General features: G+C 41.6%; 1 protein-coding gene across 1 annotated transcript in view; it reads right to left on the bottom strand.

The window, feature by feature from the left end:
* The window catches only part of CD82 (CD82 molecule), a 91,355-nt gene that overhangs the window by 14,765 nt on the left and 54,858 nt on the right, over positions 1-21,732 (bottom strand). Inside the window, exons 3-5 of the mRNA XM_058161710.1 lie at positions 7,592-7,664; positions 5,676-5,800; positions 3,724-3,798 (exon numbers count right to left, since the gene is read on the bottom strand). Of these exons, the coding sequence (XP_058017693.1) occupies positions 3,724-3,798; positions 5,676-5,800; positions 7,592-7,664 (273 nt within the window). The remainder of the gene's footprint in view (positions 1-3,723; positions 3,799-5,675; positions 5,801-7,591; positions 7,665-21,732) is intronic.

Raw genomic sequence — 21,732 nt, 5'->3', positions numbered from 1 at the left:
TCAAACTGCAGTCCACGCTTTCAATTTTTACTCCATCTACTAGCGTCAAAAACTAAGGTATACCTGATTCTACATAGAAGAATGTAAAAGGAATGCAATTTATAGTTATTTGAATATTGTGCAAGGTTTTTTTTAAAAAAAAATATATTGCACCATGTTAAACATAGAGGGTCTTTAAGGTTGTTAAGGCAACCCATGAAATTCTTACATAAATTAAACCTGAAAAATATTTTCTGAGGAACATGGAGAGCTGCCCAGAGATTTATCTTTTCGTCTAATGCTGGCCCATCAAAGCAGGGGCAGAGGGATGAATATGAAGGGAGCACTGCAATATCAAACTGTGATATTTTCAACCTACATTAAACGAAGTTTCCATCAGCTATTTTAACAAATGGAAATAATTGGCACAAATTGAGTACCAGCTAGTGAACTGTATGACTGAATCTGAGCACCATAACAATATATACTATTGAATGGTATAAATTACATGAATGGGTCTTTAAGCAACCTGGATAAAACTTAATTCAAAGATAGTTTAAAGATTAATAAAGATCCACCAATGAATCTTATAATTCATTCCCTTGGAGGGAGGGAGAAGTAATTAAGAAAATATTGGAATGTGCAGAAATGAATAGATTAACATTGGTAATTAAAGAAAAGGAAGAATCGGAGTATTTTAAAGTATGAGGGCAATTATATCAATGGTTAGGGAAGAAAATATAGAAATTTAGATAATTGATGAATTAATGTAAACATAAGAAATTTGGAAAGAATGATGTAACAATCTAAATGAAAATATAAAGGTATGATAGAAATATGATATGAAAATGATGGAGGAGGGAGTAGAAGACACAAAATATGCACTCAGATGAAACACTGAATGATTAAGGATGTATTGTTTGTTTGTATGTTTGTTTGTTTAAAATAAAAAATAAAAAACGTTTATAAAAAAAGAATCATTCATTAGAGCTAAGCTCTAAACACACACATGAAGTTTTAAAGCAAGCATTATGGGGGGGGGGGAATGCCTCTATGTCTCTGAATGAAAATGAAGAAACAATATATGGAATTTAGCAAATTCCTTCAGCCTAAACGCAGAAATATGGAATATAAGTTAACTCAGTGTAAAACAGGACAGATGGCTGCTTTCCCACCTAGCAGTCACATTATAGTTGAAACTTAGCCACTTTCATAATCCAGAATACTGAGAAGGAGAACAGAGCCTGGTATTCCGAACCTCTCCTGCCAACAGAATCTCCATTTAATTTCCTCAGAGGTTTCCCCACAATAGGCAAAAGAAGAAGAAAAACAAGGCTTCATCAATCCCTGTTATTAAAGCAAGCCTGAAGAAACACATATAGCTTCCATCTTTACTGCACAGATGCTAAAACCAAAACCTTGATGGACGAAAAAAAGGGTGGGGGAAGAAATGAGTGATAGAAGCAATTACATTCTACTGCCAGGAACAAATTTGTGCAAAACCTTCCAGATTCCACAAGTAGAATTTCCCAATGACGGCTCACTTTTTCCAACATTACACATTATTGAAAGTTCTCCCTAGACTACATGCATACTTAAATTCATTACTCTGCATTGCCACATTGACTTCTGTAAGTCAAGATATTGGAGAGAAGAGTTCTAAAAATATAAAACTGTCTTCAATTTAAACTACTGTATTTTTCAGAGTATAAGACACACTGGTGTATAAGACGTACCAAGATTTTGAAGAGGTAAGTAAGAAAAAGAAGTTTTTTGCCCTCCCTAGCCCCCAGGAGCACTCTGCAGGCCTCCCAAAGCCTCGGCGTGCCCCGTTTTTGTGAAAAACGGGCCCATTTTTTGCAAAAATTGGATGAGCGGGATGGGGCTTCAGGAGGCCAAAAATAGCTGTATTAGGTGTATAAGACGCACCAGCACTTTCACCCTCTTTTAGGAGGGAAAAAAGTGTGTCTTATACTCCAAAAAATATGATAAGCGTTAAGTTTGAGTACTCTTAGGTTCTAATGTTATAATCTCCATTACACATTAACTTGCAAAAACAGTAGAAAAATTAGTAAATTTTCAGAAAAAAAAGGGCATGTATTTTATATGTAAATTTTGCATCAGAGCAGTTTTTACTCAAATTTTAGTATGATTTTCAGATTAATATTTTATTTTCTTTATTAGAGGTTGCAGCAGAACATTCATAGAAATATAACTACTGAAGTATACTGTTATTTCCTCTCATGGTTTGCAAAGTGCAAATTAATTAAATTTACATTAAAATGTAAACTTAACATTCAAGAATCTGAAAGATAGTTTTGCAGCTGAGTAAGTGAACTGGCAACCGATTTTTCCTGGTCTTTTGTAGTCTCTGGACATTAAAGGCAATATTCATTTCCTTTCTTGTTCGGAAATTTAAATTCTACACAAGCCATATATAACATCTCAAAATAGCAAATATGGGTACAGAGATTACTAAGATTATAAACCAAAAATTAGAGGTTCTTTCTAAGGAGGAGGATAGTGGAAAGAAGCATATTGTAAGAGAGAAAAATGGTCTGAATGCTTTATTCACATATTTCAAGACTGCAGATTCTGTTCTTTTATTTATTCATTCATTCCTGCAGTGAATTTTGTCCACTTTTACTTCATCTAGAAACCTACTTTTTTGCCCAAATTAAACTTCTGTTATTGCTTCATTTAATCAGTTTCTTATCCAAAGTTCTCAGGATCTCATTTACTGTAGTGGTTTTAACTTCTCAACTGCTGTACAATTTTGAATTTTAAATTTGAATTTTGTACACTTTCACTGTCTTGTTGAATTGAACTTGTATTACTTTTAATGGAAAACACTTAAAGCATGTAATAAATAGTCAAAAGTATGCCCAGTATTTCTATTCATATTTATCCAGATTTCTTGTCCAATGAAACTGTATATAACAAGCAAGAAACTAGTTATTCATTATTTCCCAGCTTATTAGTATATCTTATAAGCAAAGGAGGCTTTGAGAAATTAATCTTTATTAAACTCTAGATGATTAACAAAAAATACTATTGAAAAAACTCTCCTTAAATTCTATACAGTATTTACAGTTAGTTGGTGTTTACACTCTGCTTTTCTTTTTTCTTTTTTTTTCTTTTTATTGTTGCTATTTAATTATTAATCTTAGTTCCTGGTTTTAAGAATGACGGTAAACTGTTTTGAAAACAGGAATTCAAAACCCCCTAAATAAAATTAAATGCTTTTTTTTTCTTAAATATTTCCCTAAGTACATATTAAGAAATTCAAAAATGTAAAAAAACATAAAGCAGAAAAATCTATTTTGGTTAACTCACAGCTAATATTTATACTTCTGTGATTTTTCCTGTTGTAAATTTTGTAGCAGAAAGTACCAGATTATTAGTCATTCATATACATACATACATAATTTTTCCATCTAATCAGGAACAAATCAGATACTAACATTAAAACACCAGTTTTATTTTTATTACTTCATACAAATTACAAAGAATGGTAGCAATCCCAACCTAAATGAAGAATGTCAGATTCAAAGAGTTATAGAAGAGTATTTTTTTTAAAAAAAACAACAACAATGACTTCCATAGGGATACTTGATGAAAAACTGCATGTCTGAATCTTGTTTTTAAGACATTACTTGGAAATGCGTAAGAATCAGAACAACACAAACTCAACCTTAGCAAGGAAACAGGGAGATGAGATTGGGAAAGAAAAGTGTCACTTACTGCATTCCTCTGGAAATAAATCAGCAGGCCGGCAGCTATTTGGGCTATGAGGATCAGCAACAGGCAAGTAAAATACTGCAAAACAAATGAAGAGTTTTTTTTCTCACATTTGTTACACTAGTACTTGGTATACAGATTGTCCTCAACTTACAACAGTTAGTTTAGGGACCAAAGTTATAACAGCACTGAAAAATTTTTATTTATGAATGTTTTCCACACTTAGAACCATTGCAGCATCCCTACAGTTACATTACTTGTGACAGCTGCAGTGTCCCGGGGTCATGTGGTCACGCTTTGTGACCTTCTCACAAGTAAAGTCAGCACAGCACAGCACAGAAGCCAGATTCATTTATCAGTGGTGTTACTAACATAGCAGCTGCAGTGATTCACCTAACAACTGTGACAAGAAAGGTCGTAAAATGGGCAAAACTCGCTTAACAGTTGTCTCTCGCTTAGCAATAGAAATTTTGGGCTTAATTGTGGTCGTAAGTCGAAGATTATCTGTACTGCCTCACAGGTGAAGTTCTTCAAGGGGGACAGGGGTCCTATGGTACATCAGTACAACCAGATGTAATCGGAAGCTTCAGCTACAAATGAATGCTTTCTTGCCAGGAGTCCAGTGAGTATCTGCTGATGTATCAGAAGGAGATTTATTTCCATTTTCTGCCTGTCTGAGCACAATAAGCTAACAGAATTTGCTAAGCTTGCTTCCATGAGGTGTTTTAATGGAAACCTGGCACAGGTTTAGACAGGGTAGCTGAACAGGTCTAAAATAGTGCAGGAGTCTCTACTGATCTTTTCCATCCTCCCTGAACTTCCCAAACTTTCCGTCTTTCTCTGGAGGAAGAGAAGCTTGCTGGTAGAGCGCAAGAGATGGAAGACATTCTGAGGTGCTTTCGGCTTCTACTGTGAGATCCGTCCCCACAATAAAAGACAAGGCAATACTGGCAATCTTGGAATGAATATGGGAAACACACTGTTTTGTCACCTTCTTTAAAAAATAAAGATGGCAAATACAAGTATGGAAAACCTAACGAATCAACAAGAATGGGGTGAAATGCTCCCGGTTGAGATCGGATCGCCTGATCCGGTAGCGATGGCGGTGGGTGGTTCAGAGAACCGGTAGCAAAAATTCCAGCCCCCCCCCCACATGCCAGCTGAGCCGCACGATCATCAGAGGGTGGTTTTTTTACTTTTAAAAGCATTTTTTCTTCAGCTGAAAAAATGCTTTTAAAAGTTTTTAAAAAAAGCCTCTGATGATCGCGCAGCTCAGCTGGGATCATCAGAGCCTTTTAAAAACATTTTTTCTTCAACCTCTTCAGCCGAAGAGGTTGTAAAAAATGCTTTTAAAAGGCTCTGACGATCCCAGCTGAGTTGCCTGATCATCAGAGGCTTTTTTCTTCTTTTAAAGTCAGAAAAATGCTTTTAAAAGAAGAAAAAAGCCTCTGACAATCAGGCAACTCAGCTGGGATCCTCAGAGCTTTTTAAAAGCATTTTTAACAACCTCTTCGGCCGAAGAGGTTGTAGAAAAAATGCTTTTAAAAGTAAAAAAAAAAAAGTTGGCCATGCTCACCCAGTCACATTACCCTTCAAGCCCCACCCACAGAACCAGTAGTAATAAATTTTACATTTCACCACTGAACAAGAACTCATTAACAAACAAAATAGCAACATCAAAATCAGCGAAGAGTTTGCAAATTGGACCTCCAAAGCACTGTAAGAGTGGGTACTGGTTATGAAGAAAGCTTTGCTTGGGAAAGTATTCCACAATCAGGTTGCAAGCACAGAATGGGCTCCTTCTGTAACATCTTCCAAAGACATACTGTATACTGAGTTGTCACGGATGTGGCAATGTATGCATATCTTCTGTGCTTTCCAAATGCTTCTCTATCACTTGTGACCTGTAGCTCAAAGCCAGAAAGACTTTACCAGCATCTACATGTACTGCTTACCAGTCCCAAGAGGCAGCGAATCTCATTAACTGCTCCAACACAGCCCAGGAACCCCATTAACATGGTGAGAGCTCCTACTCCAGTAAGAATGTATGCACCAACTTTTGAAGTTGATGATGAGGTCTCTGTGGAAACCCAATGGGGTGGGGGAGAGAGAAAAACTACATATAACAGATGCACATTTATTATGTTCCAGCAAAGCAAGATAATTTTTCAAGAGAGATAAAGCACTCTGCTTTAAATTCTGTAGCCAAGAAATCAAAGCACTGGACAACAAACAGCTAAATCCTGTTACATGGATATATTGCACTGGGAACTGAGCACTCACTTATTGGTCATGTGATAGTGAGGAGATGAACACAAAGCTGTATTTTAAAAGAATGGTCCAGAGAGAGGGGAAGGAATTGACCCAGAAGGAGGGGAGAGGATAAAAATGCATTATAGTGTTCGGGGAAGTGAAAATGTTGAGTCCCAATTGGTAGGTTTGCTTGTGGGAAAACTAAAGATTAGCTGATTTAAGAATACTGGTTAGTGCTTCTTAGACTTTAATAAAACAGGAAAGGATTACCAGCCATGGTTGGAAGTTGGCATGTCTTTACCAGATTTTACACGGTGATAAATTCTTATTGACTTACATTGAATGACCACTCTTGTATCCCCCAAGTATTAGCCATGCTGGCTGGGGTTGACATAATATCCCATTCAAAATCTGGTAGGAGTACTACATAATACCACTTTTGACTTAAAACACTCTTGAAATGTTCGATAATGTTCTGTTTTTAAGATGTTCCACTTTAGAACAGTACCCAGATGGAAATTCTACACACTTCAACAAGTTTGGCCCACCAAATGCTGCTGCCTTTTTAAGAAAGCAACCTACACCGAGCCTTCAAGATCAACCTTGCAGAAAGGCAGTGCCTCAGCTGGGCTCTTGATCTGTAGCCCTTCTTGGTTTGCAGAGAAAAATTTCCCAGACTTTGCTGGCATAAGGCTACTAATTTCTATTCCCTCTTGCACAATTTTTCTCCCTAGTTTTTTTTTTCTGGGAAAAATTCCAGACTAGCACAAGAGGGAGGCCTTTTTGGCAACAGCATGGAATGCCCTGCTGTGTCAAGTTCCTTCCCAAACTCTCTGTTAAGGTTACCAGGGAAAAAAGGGGAGGAGGAAACAAGAGAGTTGAAAAAAAAAGTCCATCTGGAAATCTCTGGGAAGGAAACAGGAATCTCTGCATGCACAATCTGATTACAAAATAGAAGAAAACTTTTTTTTTTTTTTAAAGGGTGCTCTCATATGAAAGGCTCTAAGAACACAGTAGCAATAACTGCATTACTTTGATCTGCCTAGGCTATAGAATTATAAACATTTGGTTTACAGATCACAAGAGAAAACCAGGTCATGTTCCAATTCTTTTTTTTTTTTTACTGTTTAAAACTGTAGATGAGTATTAAAGAGAGACAGGAAGGGGACACAGCTTAATTCAACTTGCCATTTTTGCATCTGGCTAATTCTTCTTTATAGATAACATTGCAGAAGTGATCCAGTTAAGAATAGTTAGATATGCAAATAGAGAAAGCAGAAATAGCACATACTGTCAACAGGAAAAATCTTATTTTTAAATCATTATGAAATCTGCCAACTTCTCAAAACTACCTTCACGTTTCTGCTAAAAGGGGTGAAACTTATCATGAAAAGAATCTTTCAAGGATAATGCCCTTGGTCTGACCTGATGTAGCCTCACACGAAAAAGCTGATTAGCTCTAGAAAGCTTTTCTAAATCTAGCAGGAAGCCATCCCTGCTTTGGACTAAGATTTAAAGATGGGCTGCTCTTCAAATGTAAAGTACTTCTTTTTGTAATTTACTTTCAAAGGCAAGAAAACTATACATGAATCAATAGGAAACTTAAAAATTGTCTTACGTAGAACTGAAATGAAGCTTGTTTTGTCCACCAAAATCCATATTCCAAAACCTAGGATGACAGCACCCAGGATCTGGAAAAGAAAATTCAATTATTTAAAAAGATCATATTAATCTTAAATTTTGTTTCATGAATTTGTATAATGGTTTTAATGAGAAGAGTCTCCAAAACAGCTCACAGAAACAAAACCTAATCTTTGAACTAGGGGAAAAAAATAGAAATGGGGTTACAAACTACAAAAAGTCATAGCTTTTTTTTTTATTTCATGCCTTTATCAAAATTATTTATACAAAGGGTCAGGGTGAAGCATTTTCAGCAGTAAAAGACAGATAGTGTCTTTGTAAATGTGCTGTTTTTTTAAGGACAAGGAAAATCTATTTAGTCTTTCCAATACATGTGACAAATATATTGACCCCAGTCATGTCTTGAGTATCAGAGAGGTGATGCACAGAGATAACTAAAAATAAGAATCAGCACTTAATCAACCAGACAATCTCTAATTTACAACTTTGCCAGAACCCTTCCAATTTTCTCACCAGATCAGGCCAAATATTCTCTTTAAAATAAACTTAAAAATTGAGGAATGAAACAATGGCTCCCTGCCATTATTCTCTTCTCTTCTCTTCTCTTCTCTTCTCTTCTCTTCTCTTCTCTTCTCTTCTCTTCTCTTCTTCCCATCCACCCCCATTTCTTGGCTTCTAGAATCATACAAATGTCTCTGGGCACTCAGGAAAATCTATTTCATAAATTCCTATTCAACAAAGGTAGAACATTTCTGTGGGTTACAGTTCCATTCAACCTTTATAGCCAGTGAAGTTCCTGTTAAAGAGTGTCATAAATGCATTAACAGAAGTATAAACTAATTGCGGAGATCATCATGTTTTTTTCAAATGAGATATTTTTTTAAAAAAACCCAATACTTTGTTTAGTGAGAAACAGATTCAAGTTTAAAAGAATGCAAATGATCAGCTGTCTGCAAGGAATATAAATCCTTCCATTCCCCACCATCCAATCAGAGCTCAAGAAGCTTCTTGGATGAGAAGTGAAACATCTTCAAAGAAAACCAGGAAGTCCAGGTGCCTCTTGAAAAAGCACCTTTGGGACAACCATGACCTGGATGACTGAGAATCTCCATAGACATTCAAGTTTATAATTTGCATCTCTACTTTTAAGGCAGAAGAATTAGATGACAGCTTTGTGCATAGGCTTAACAACACTCCATAGGCTCTCAAACATCCCTTCTCTTTCTAGCATGTCATTAAATCTCAGACCAATTACTATGCTTATAATAAAGTACACAATGGAGCTACACCTTTGTATGAATGATAAGAATACAAGGAAACAGCTAAAGGAGGACTAAACAAGGCCCTCCATGTGTAATTGTATAGAAACAGGAAGCAGCTCTGTAGCTCCTTACAAAGGATACGTACGCTAAATATTTGCCTACCAACCAAATTCAATGAGGCTACAAATCATACAACAGTCATACCAGCAGTAAATCTGGTGGCACAGTGCCACGTCTTGGCAAGCAGGTTGCAAACACACTGCAGTGAAGCAGTGGGCTGTAAATGGCTGCCAGCTGGCAATCTCCACCCATCATCAGAAGTTGCCATCAGCACCCGTTGAGAACAGGGCAGCAATTATTAGGCTGCTATAATCCATTTTTGCTCAGCTAATTGCAAAACATTCCTGGGGATGGATAAATAAATGGGGACAATTCTGTAGACTTCCATGTCAAAACAAGACAAAAGAGACCTTAACAATGGAGGAGGAGTCCCAATTCCTTCACTATTTATTTATTTATTTAGAAGATAAAACTCAGGATTCCTTATTGCAGCTCCTCTGTATAGGGGATGAATAATATCAAAACTGACAACTGTTAAATTGTCAGGGCCGCGGTGTGGCTCAGGCTGTAAGAAGCCTGTTTTTAAAACACAGCTGCCTGCAATTACTGCAGGTTCTAGTCCCACCAGGTCCAAGGTTGACTCAGCCTTCCATCCTTTATAAGGTAGGTAAAATGAGGACCCAGATTGTTGGGGGGGGCAATAAGTTGACTTTGTAAATATACAAATAGAATGAGACTATTGCCTTACACACTGTAAGCCGCCCTGAGTCTTCGGAGAAGGGCGGGATATAAATGTAAATTAAAAAAAAAATTGTATTCCAGGGTTTGTTTTATGATTAAATGGGAGCATTAGGATTTTGCAAATTGTTTCCTAGAAGGAACAGTAAAGGGGCAAAAAAGGAGATCTTGTCTTTAATAGTTTTGACAAAACTAATAGCACAAGATTGAGACATCAGAAAGGATCCATCTCAACAAAAACCAAAAGAAAAGTGTACCCTGATCCTTTTTATTCCTCCAACCTGGATTCCCAAATTCTTGCTCTCCTTCCTTATTCCCATGATACGGAGACTCTGCTCTGGGGATTGTAAAATTCCAAATGAGGAATTTTTCACTGTTAGAAAAACGTGTCCACAAGACATGGTATTGCAGTTATGGTCATTTGAGCTACAATCCTGGAGCAGTAACTAAATTAACTGTTTTGTCCAGAAGTGAGAACCTCTGTTGCATTATATTCCTAGAGGGCTGTTTGTTGCCAAGCAAGAGAAAGAAAGCCAAATGCACAATGTCCTCCTAATGAAGCAACTTATATCTGGCAGTACAGGTGGTTCTTGACTTACAACACTTTATTTAGTAACCATTTGAAACAACAAAAGTGACTTATGACCATTTTTCACACTTACGCCTGTTGCAGCACCCCCATGGTCATGTGATTTACATTTGGACACTTGACATCTTTTTTTTTTATTATTTGAATTTATATCCTGCCCTTCTCCGAAGACTCAGGGCGGCTTACACAGTGTTAAGCAATAGTCTTCATCCATTTGTATATTTTTTACAAAGTCAACTTATTGCCCCCCCAACAATCTGGATCCTCATTTTACCTACCTTATAAAGGATGGAAGGCTGAGTCAACCTTGGGCCTCGTGGGACTTGAACTTGCAGTAATTGCAAGCAGCTGTGTTAAGAACAGACTGCTTAGTCTGTTGAGCCACCAGAGGCCTATTTCATATTTATGACAGTTGCAGTGTCCCAGGGTCATGTGACCATCTTTTGCGATCTTCTGACAAGCAAAGTGAATGGGGAAGCCAGATTCACTTAACAACTGTATTACTAATTTAACAACTGCACTTAACAAATGATTCACTTAACAAATGTGGCAAAAAAAGTCATAAAATGAGACAAAACACACTTTATAAATTTCTCACTTAGCAACATAAGTTCTGGGCTCAGTTGTGGTTGTAAGTTGAAGACTACCTTATAAATTGGACCATCAACACAATGTTGTAGTCTGCAATCTTAAAAGCTACCAGTTTCTCTCTTTTGGTTCATTCAGAATTTCTATTTACCGTATATACTCGAATATAAGCCGATCCGAGTATAAGCCGAGGTCCCCAATTTTACCCCAAAAACTGGGGTAAACTGGGGACTATATAAAGGAGGTGGAAATGAGGCACCTACGGTTGAAACCTCCTCCCTCAGCTGAGAAGGCTGGCGGCCCCCGCCCGCCTCTCACTGCACCGCAGGGCTTCCACCGTCCGGTAAAATGTGAAAAAGAAAAAAAAAAACTTGAGTATAAGCCGATATACTGAGTATAAGCCGAGGGCTTAAAAACAAAACTGAGTATAAGTCAGAGACCAGTATAAGTTGAGACGTTTTCAGCACAAAAACGTGCTGAAAAGCTACCAGTTTCTCTCTTTTGGTTCATCCAGAATTTCTATTTACCTCTCCTAGTCCTCTTCTTGTTCCACCTACCCCATTTTTTCCCATAAAGAATGTTAATGCAAAATTTGAGGTAACTCTAACCACGTGGTATCTTGTGCCTTCATCATACAATTTTGACCACATCATGGCAATTATTCAGGAAAACACACGTCTAATGTATTTTACAAAAGGAAAATAAGTGACTAGTTAAATTATAGCAGAGGATTCTATTTTTTTAACAGCTGGGTGGGAATGTTTCCTCTCTGGAAAGAACAACACATTTCTGAGCAAAAAAAAATGTAGCATTAAAAAAAAAAGCTGTACCAGAATTTAAATATGTAAACATGCTTGCAATGATATATGTAGTGGGACAAATTCATGACTTAAAAAACCTTTAAAAAACCTCTCACAGCTACTCATAATGAATTGAGAGAAACAGAACAGCTTTAATTTTGCAATGGGAAGAACAATTACAAGAAGTACTGTTCCTTTAACGAAACACAGTATCGTGTTCAGCAAAAGCTTATGAACTAAAACACTAACAGCAACAGAGAAAAAAGGAGGAACGAGTGCAGCGTTGAATACACTGATTCACTGCATGGCAAAGTAGAGCCATTATATGTGCATTGCAAAAATCTGGATGACTATTACATGACAGCAAAGAGAGTCCTCTTTATCTTGTTTGTCAGATCTACTGTCTGTTAAGAATTTTTACAGCCCAGATATAGTTATCCCAGAAACACTATGTGAAATATGAACAGCAATCTTCTTTTAATATTGCAGTGTGCCAACAACACTTTAAAATGCAGAGACTGAGATCTTTCCAGCTGTGGTTCTGAAACGACTTGGATGCTGTTATTGCTCTGGCTGCCAAGGTTGTGTTTGTACACCACTTGCAGTACTGTTGAGTGAAATGAGTTACACATTCATAAATAACATTCTGGCAAGTCCTCCAGAGTCTGTTCCCTGTGCCCATATGCTAGTCCAGATAATATAAACTGTACTTTGGGACATGTGCAGGATGCTTCATGTGTACAGTGGAGACTGCTAGCCAGCCCTGCAGCCTTCAGTTTAAAAGCTAAATGGTCAAAAGGCTTTTTATAAATGTAATTGCTCATGACTCATTTCTCCAGAATTATGGATAGATAATATTCATTATACCAGATTATGTGGAACAAGTTGTTTTGTTATAACTATGTCTTGAGGACATACTAACTAACTAACTCAAAAAGCAATGGACTGACTAAAAGGTCATAGCTTAGCAGCATCCAATGACCAGTAGACAAGGTGTGGTTTCCAGAAACTCAACACTGAAACTCACTAGTGATGAATCCATCTGATCTAATAGATTTCCTGTTAAACCTTCCGCAATGGGCAGCAGTTATGTCTATAATTTATTAGGAGGGGCTTCTTAGACCATAAGCATTACAAATTCCAAGACAAGGCTATCATCCCAAATGGTTTGTACCAGCAGTGATAAAGAGTAGTTCACATAGATGCCTCCTTGAACATCATAGGGTGGAAAAATAAATCCTATGCACATTTGCCTGTGAACTCAATAAATTATCATCACTGAGAAAATAAAACATTGTCCTATTAAGGCAGGGGTGTCAAACTCATGTCGTCACGGCAGCGTCACATGATGTATCGGGACTTTTTCCCCATCCGCTAAACCGGGCGTGGGTGTGGCCAGTGCATGATGCATCTGGCCCAAAGGCTGTGAGTTTGACAGCTCTGCATTAAGGTGTCACACAAATAAAAGTCTAGCTTTATTTAATTGATCATTAATTACCCACAAGATTCTGGTTCAGATTCCCATAGGCTGTCATGCCTTCAAATGGGATGAAAGCCCAGATTTCCAAATCTTGAAGCAAACTGTAGAGCCATGACAGGAGCCAAAGAGAAGACCTCCAGAAACCAGCTGCTTCCTATAGTCTAACCAGTGGAAAAGTCTTGATGGAAAGAATTCCATTCGTCTCTTCTCCTTCGGCTTCTTCCTCTCTGCTACTTGTTTCCCTCTTCAGCCAGTCCTCAAGAGACTTCCCACTTCTTTCTGTGCGTGCTGTGGGAAAATACTTTGCTGCTCAGCTCTGGAGTTATTCAACCACACAGCTTTGATCCACCTCCTGTCAGCTCAGAGCCATCTCAATAGAGCTCCGAGAACATATTTGGCTTCACTAGCTAAAGTCAAAGGGGAGGGAAAGCTGGGAGGGAAAGACTGAAAATATCTACTTCACTGAAGTGCTGTGGCAACCAAACCACGAGCAGGGATTATCAGAAGACAATGCTCTTCTGTAGACCGTTGTAGATTGACAGCTTCTTTTCCTCAATCATTAAAGTTTAAGTTCCTTGAAGTGCCTATCACCTTTTGTTGTTTGCCATGAAAAAGTTGCCACAGAGACTGGTATCATGTGCCACCTGAAGCTTCAAAATTCAAAACATTTTTAAGCATCAAGTAAACCTGAATTACCTGAATTGAGAAACCTGAATTGAGAAACCTGGTTCTCAGAATAGGATGCTGAAAATAACTTGCTGGTTTTGTCCCTCACGCCCTACAATGGAATGTATGGGTCGTCCCAACCTCCATGTCCTATTTCCTACAGTAACATTTAATTTAAGGTATATATCTTAAACACAGTGTATGTCATTTTCCTGCTATATGCCTATGGGTAATGAACTAGGGAAAAATAAGCATGTTTTTTTTTGACAGAGATGACCTAATTAAACATTATTTTACTTATTTCCTTTTGCATCACATTTTTTATCCCCAGGTTATTCAAGGAGGCTACTCCTTGACCTAATATCAACCAGCTAGTCCCTGACCTGATATCCATATCATCCAGTAGTCATATAGACAAGTTTTGGCTGCAGATTTGCTTTAATTCCTATATCTTCCATTGCCAGAGTTTATTAGCATAGCATTACAGATTCCAACAGTGCTAAGAAGACATTTAAGATATAAGAACGGTGCTCGTATTCTGAGAAGCTCAGACTAGAGCTACGACAAAGAAGATTCAGTCTTCTAATTACACACACTCCCCAAACTAAGCATTATGATCCTTTGAAAGCAAACATAAAATACAATGGACACTCTGTTAAAGAGCTTCTGAACACAGGCTTGCTATATACAGGAATTAGCTGTGTCGTCCATTAGTCTGAGGACAAGTTCAAATGGGTATCCAATGAAATTTACATCGCCTACTGACACAAATTCAGTCCTATCCCCTTGTAACAATTTCTCTTTAAAGAGTGTCTTCCTTTGTATGTTAAAACCATGTATAAATGACCTTTGGTCCTTGGCAGCCTTAAATGGAATGCTTATTGCTCAGAAGTTAAAAACAACAAAGCATATAGCAAAAGGAGGGGAGCGGGGAAATAGTGCAGAAAGCAAATTGAAAAGCAGTTCCAGATGTGTGCCAGATCTGGGCACGTTTTATTGTAGGCAAGCTCTACATAGCCCAGAGTTAGAAAGTGGCAAAGGGAGAGGTTATCCAAAACTTGGGAAAGCAAACCTCTCATTTTACCTAGCGATTTAGTAAAGTTGTGGGGCAGCACTAAGCCTATAAAAGGGATGTACAATTACATGGATGAAATGGCTCAAAACTCAAAGCAATACTGCAAGTGAAATCTCAATACCACAAACATTTTCTGCAACGAAGATGCCCCAGCTCCAAATAGTATTGGAATCTTACTTTATTTTTCATTATTGCTATGTCCCTCTATTCAACATTGGGAATTGGGTGGTCATATAAATTTTAAAAAATGTTATGATTTCTACCATTTACATTATTGGTGGCTCAACGGACTAAGTCTGTCTGTTATTAACACAGCTACTTGCAATTACTGCAAGTTCAAGTCCCACCAGGCCCAAGGTTGACTCAGCCTTCCATCCTTTATAAGGTAGGTAAAATGAGGACCCAGATTGTTGGGGGCAATTAAGTTAACTTTGTATATAATATACAAATGGATGAAGACTATTGCTTAACACATTGTAAGCCGCCCTGAGTCTTCGGAGAAGGGCGGGATATAAATTCAAATTAAAAAAAATTATTTTAGCCGTTTCTTGTAATAAGTTAACTCACCGTTAAAATCTATTTTAAGTAATAATCCTTCTTTGACGCTTTCCTTCTCTGAATGTATTTTTAGTAAAAGCTTTTTTTCTTAATATAAAAGACAAATAGAAATAAAACAATGGAAAAGAGAGGAAGGGAAGAGGATAGAAGACACAGAGTGAGGGAAGAAAGAAATAAAGAAACAAAAAACAATAACATCCAACTTTTTTTGATGCAGTAAGATTCATAATAAAGTATCAACTTTTTAGTTATACCAAATAAGAAGTACTAGCCATTTCTATAGCAGTAACCCACTTAATTGTCAAAATCCAAAGTCAAAATTTCAATTCCCCCCCCCCCTTTTTTTCATGCAGAAAACCCAGAAGTGGTTCCAAGTAACCACAAAATTATTTACATTCTTGTCCCTAATTAGTTCACCACCCCTACCAGTTCCATTGTCTTTTCAATCCATTCCTCCATTTTAGGACTTAAGGCTTCTTTCCATTTCTGGGCATATAGAATTTTTACAGCCCTTTCAAGCTTTTCAAGTATCTGAAACTACATCGACTGAGAGTAATGTTTCCCAAGCGTGGCAATTTCCGGACACATGGATTTCAACTTCTAGAATTCCCCCATTGGCATCACCATTGCTCAGAACTCTGGAAGTTGAAATCAAAACATCTAGATGTTGCCAAACGTGAGAAATCTTTACCTAGAAGAATGGACAGGCACTGCAAGAGAAAGAGGAATCAGAATGTCCATAAAAAGTACCGTATATACTCGAATATAAGCCGATCCGAGTATAAGCCGAGGTCCCCAATTTTACCCCAAAAACTGGGGTAAACTGGGGACTCGAGTATAAGCCGAGGGTGGGAAATGAGGCACCTACCGGTTGGAAACCTCCTCCTCAGCTGAGAAGGCTGGCGGCTCCCCGCCCGCCTCTCACTGCACCGGCAGGGCTTCCCCGCGCCGTCCGGTAAAATGTGAAAAAAAGAAAAAAAAAACAACTCGAGTATAAGCCGTATATACTCGAGTATAAGCCGAGGGGCTTAAAAAAAAAACAAACTCGAGTATAAGCCGTATAGACCCGAGTATAAGCCGAGGGGACGTTTTTCAGCACAAAAAGCGTGCTGAAAAACTCGGCTTATACTCGAGTATATACGGTAACTGAAAATTTCTTTACTGAGAAATAGATGTTGGAAACTAGGTCATACTGCCTAGAGTTTTGATCCTACTATCAAACATTTCATCACATATTATTTTGAAATGCAACATATGGCTCACTTGTCATTACAAATACAATTAACTCAAAAACATAGCGCTTCAAAATCATGTCTTAAAGGCAACTTATGACAATTATACTGCCATTCTCAACTTCCCAGAAACGGGAGATTAATATTTGAATATATCAGTCAATATTGAATGATCCTATTGAAATACCTACTTTTTAGGGACCTTTGAATATGATGTTCACAAAACCTTGTTAGACATATGCATTCTTTATAAATGAGTTTATTTGCTTGAGTTTTGTTATCTATAAAATTAAAAAGATACTAGACTGCATTCAACAATATTTAAGAAAAAGTAAGAACCAAACACTTAGCAAGTCATACTGCAGCATTGCGATCAAAAGGTTGTTTACTAGTAACTTAAGCTTTCTGGCTCTGCGCATGCGCAAGATGGCTGCATAACCGGGAGATCGGGAGGACGATGACTTGGTGAAGTGGGGGATGGCGACGCCCAGGCGGTCTGCCGAGCAGCCTGCGCCCCCCGGTTAGGTGTAGCACCACCTGAGCAGCCGTGAGAGGGGTCTTGAGACCTCCTTGGACCCACGGCTGCCGGGACCGCCGGAAGGGCGGGCTGCGAACGGCGGCCATTTTATCATTCGCCGGGCGGAGCCGAGGAAGGAAACAGCGAGGCCTGGAGGCCTGGAGGAAGGAAACAGCGAGGCCTGGAGGAAGGAAACAGCGAGGCCTGGAGGAAGGACGCCGGTACCCAGAGGGCCTGCTGCGGTTTCGCCCAGATCCGTATGTCATCTCTCGGCAGCCGGGGAGAGGTCTGGGAGTTTTGACCCCGCTGCCGGAACGAGGCCGGGATGGGCGAGCCGCGGATGGCGGCCTCTGGGCTACGGACGAGGCTGCGGCTTGGATTTGGTGGTTGGGGAAGCCGCAGCTGGGTTTCCCCCCCCCGTTTCATCGTTTCATCGTTTCATCACTTTTCTGGCATCTGGCGTCTTTGGATGTCTTCTGGGCTCTCCAGCTCTTCTTGATTTCCCCTGACCCCCCTTTGGACGTGGCGGAGGGGCCTAGGCTCTAGGGCCTAGGGTGAAGGGCTGTGATAGATCCCTCTTGTGGCCCCCACCGGAGGTGTCCTGGCCCAGTTTGGCCTGGTTAGGCCTAGCGGGGCCTGCTTCTTCTCGGACTGGGAGTGCATTTTCATCTGCAATCATGGGCCAGCTGCATTTGTCACCTTGCATCTTATATGGCTGGCTGATGGTCATTTTTGGGACTGTTCGGGAAGGTGATTGGAGACCGAATGGATATTGGGGCCCTACTTTGCAACATCTTATGAGGAAACATCCACTCTGGAAATACCGGTGACGCCACGAACGGGGGAGATGAATACCACCCCTATTAGGACGGATTTTAGGACTGAGCTTTTCGCAGAACCACGATCATTTTACTACCAGACTGCATCTGCGACTTATACCATCTTGTATCAGCTTTAAGCCAGCCACCATCTGAAGACATTTGGCAGATGGGTATCCACTGACTTGGCATTACACCTTGCCACCCCAGACATTACTTTGCTACTTCACGCCGCCTGCTCTCTCCTGTGTATGCTTTTAACTTATTTATTTATGCGATATTCTGCCTTGAACTCTTGCGCCTGTAGGTGCCCCGCCGCAGGAATGGCCCGCTGCATTATCAAGGGCCGGCCTCAATGACGGGTCTTGGGACCCACAGAGGTGGCATGCGAAAAAAAGAGCCTGTGGGGTTTTAGATAGGGCTTTTTAAGGGGTGGAGGGTTAAGGCGGGCGTTGGGGTAGCCCGTCCGGGAGGGGAGCCAGTCCTGCGCCTGCTCGTGACGGTTTTTAATAGGTTCGGAGGTTAGGGGAGATTGCGTTCCTGTTGGTGAGGGCGGCCTGATTCCCACGGTAAGTGAGAGGGCAGATATGGCGGAAGGGGAGGATCATATCGTTTTGGGGGGCGCACCGATGTTTGCAAGCGGTCGCGCGCCCGATCCCCGCCCTTTCCTGCCTCCCGGATGGTCATGACCCCCAGAGCCTGGGCCTCTGGCTGATGTTATGCAACGCACGGTCCGTAGTTAATAAGGCCCCCCTAGTATACGACCTTATTCAGGGGGCGCCATGGACCTTATAGGCGTTACGGAAACCTGGCTGGGCACTGAAGGGGGTGTGCCCCTTGTTGAGATGTGCCCGCCGGGTTTCCGTGCATTCCATCAGCCGAGGGCCCAGGGTAGGGGTGGGGGGGTGGCGGTTGTGATTAGAGAAAGTCTAGAGCCGAGGGAGACCACTGTACCTCAGATTGCCGGGTGCGAATCCCTCTTTGTGAGATGGGGCCATAGGTGCCAGATGGGTTTGCTGATCACGTACCTGGCTCCTTGCTGCGTGACAGCTGCCCTGCCCGAGCTCCTGGAGGTGCTGGCCGGGTGGTAGTTGAGACCCCAGACTTTTAGTCATGGGGACTTTAACTTGCCATCGTCCGGCTCGTCATCGGCAGCTCGGGAGTTCATGGCTTCCATGACGGCCTTGGACCTGACCCAAGTAATTGATGGCCCTACTCACATTGGGGGTGGCACCCTGGACCTGATTTTTGTCTCTGGTCAGTGGTTGAGAGATCTGGACTTAAAGGAAATAGTCATTGAACCTTTGTCATGGTCAGATCACTCTTCTTCGCCTGGACTTTCTGCCCGCCATTCACCGCCGCAGGGAGACGGAGCCGACACGTTGGTTCCGTCCCAGGCGCCTGATGGACCCGGAGGGGTTCCGGACGGAGCTTGGGCCATTTCCTGAGGGTCTGGCTCACGGCTCGGCTGAGGAACTTGTTGCGGCCTGGGAACGGGCCGCGCGGGGCCTTAGACCGGTCGTGCCTTTGCGACCTCTGACCCGGCGCAGGTCCCAACCGGCTCCTTGGTTCTCTGAGGAGCTGAGAGGATGAAGCGCCGGAGAAGACGCCTAGAGAGTTCCTGGAGGTCTAGCCGCTCAGAAGCTGATCGGACACTAGTGAAGTCCTATACTAGGGCTTACCTAGTGGCAATGAGGGAGGCGAGGCGAGCTACGCCTCCCTCATTGCATCGGCAGATAACCGCCCAGCCGCCCTGTTTGGGTGACCCGCTCCCTCCTACACCAGGGGAGCGGGATGACCCGCTGCAGGACGTGCTGAGGAGTTTAACGGTTATCTATACGATAAAATCGTTCAGCTTCGGGATGGTCTGGACCAAGATTGCGGTGATACGGGTGAGACGGCTGAGGGTGGTCTTGGTGACATTTTATGGGATGAGTTTGACCCTGTCGCTCCCGAGGACATGGACAGGTTGTTGGGGAGGCTGGATGCCACCACGTGTTTACTGGACCCGTGCCCTCCTGGTTGGTGCTGGCCACGCAGGAGGTGACACGAGGCTGGCTCCAGGCGATTACGAGCGCTTCTTTGGTGGAGGGTGTCTTTCCGGCCGCCTTGAAAGAGGCGGTGGTGAGGCCCCTCCTCAAGAAGCCTTCCCTGGACCCGGCTGTTTTAGGTAATTATCGTCCGGTCTCCAACCTTCGCTTCGCGGCGAAGGTTGTAGAGAGTATGGTGGCATATCAGTTTCCCTTGCACCTGGATGAAACTGTCTATCTAGACCCGTTCCAGTCCGGTTTCCGACCCGGTTACAGCACGGAGACGGCTTTGGTCGCGTTGGTGGATGATCTCTGGAGGGCCAGGGATAGGGGTTGTTCCTCTGCCCTGGTCCTATTAGACCTCTCAGCGGCTTTCGATACCATCGACCATGGTATCCTGCTGCGCGGTTAGAGGATTGGGAGTGGAGGCACCGTTTATCGGTGGTTCTCCTCCTATCTCTCTGACCGGTCGCAGTCGGTGTTGACAGGGGCAGAGGTCGGCCCGGGCGCCTCACTTGTGGGGTGCCGCAGGGATCGATCCTCTCGCCTTCTGTTCAACATCTATATGAAGCCGCTGGGTGAGATCATCAGTGGGTTCGTGTGAGGTACCAGCTGTACGCGGATGACACCCAGCTGTACTTTTCACACGGACCACCCCAACGGCCATCAAGTGCTGTCCCGGTGTCTGGAGGCCGACGGGTCTGGATGGGGAGAAACAGGCTCAAGCTCAATCCTCCAAGACAGAGTGGCTGTGGATGCCGGCGTCCCGGTACAGTCAGGTAAATCCGCGGCTGACCATCGGTGGCGGGTGATTGGCCCCGATGGAGAGGGTGCGCAACTTAGCGCCCTCCTGGATGAGCGGCTGTCTCTAGAAGATCATTTGACAGCCGTCTCCAGGAGAGCGTTCTACCAGGTTCGCCTGGTGCGCCAGTTGCGCCTTTCTGGACCGGGAGGCCCTATGCACGGTCACTCACGCCTCGTGACGTCTCGCCTGGATTACTGTAACGCTCTCTACATGGGGCTCCCTTGAAGGGCATCCGGAGGCTACAGTTAGTCCAGAATGCGCTGCGCTGGTGATAGATGGAGCCCTCGTGGCTCCCGTATAACACCTATCCTGCGCGGTCTGCACTGGCTACCTGTGGCTTTCCGGGTGCGCTTCAAGGTTTTGGTGACCACCTTTAAAGCGCTCCATGGCATAGGGCCGTGTTATTTACGGGACCGCCTACTGCGACCAGATACCTCTCACCGACCGTGCGCTCTCACAGAGAGGGACTCCTCAGGGTGCCGTCAGCTAGGCAGTGTCGTCTGGCGGCGCCCAGGGAAGGGCCTTCTGTGGGGCTCCCGCCTCTGGAACGAACTCCCCAGGACTCCGTCAACTTCCGGACCTTCGAACCTTCCGTCGCGAGCTCAAGACACATTTATTCATCTGTGCAGGACTGGCTTAGTTTTTTAGATTTTAAATTTAGAGGGGTTTTTAAATTGATTTTAATATCTATATTTTTTACTTTTAATTAATTGGGCAGTAGAATAAGTTTTTTAATGATTGTTTTAATTTGTATATTGATGTTTTTATATGCCTGTGAACCGCCCTGAGTCCTTTGGGAGATAGGGCGGTATATAAATTCAAACAATAAATAAATAAATAAATAAATAAATAAATAAATAAATAAACACAGCACTTGCCATGCTGTTGTGTTAACATTTA

The sequence above is a fragment of the Ahaetulla prasina genome, chromosome 1 (assembly GCF_028640845.1).
Source record: "Ahaetulla prasina isolate Xishuangbanna chromosome 1, ASM2864084v1, whole genome shotgun sequence".
Classification (NCBI taxonomy): Eukaryota; Metazoa; Chordata; class Lepidosauria; order Squamata; family Colubridae; genus Ahaetulla; species Ahaetulla prasina.
This window is presented reverse-complemented; position numbering and strand designations above follow the sequence as displayed.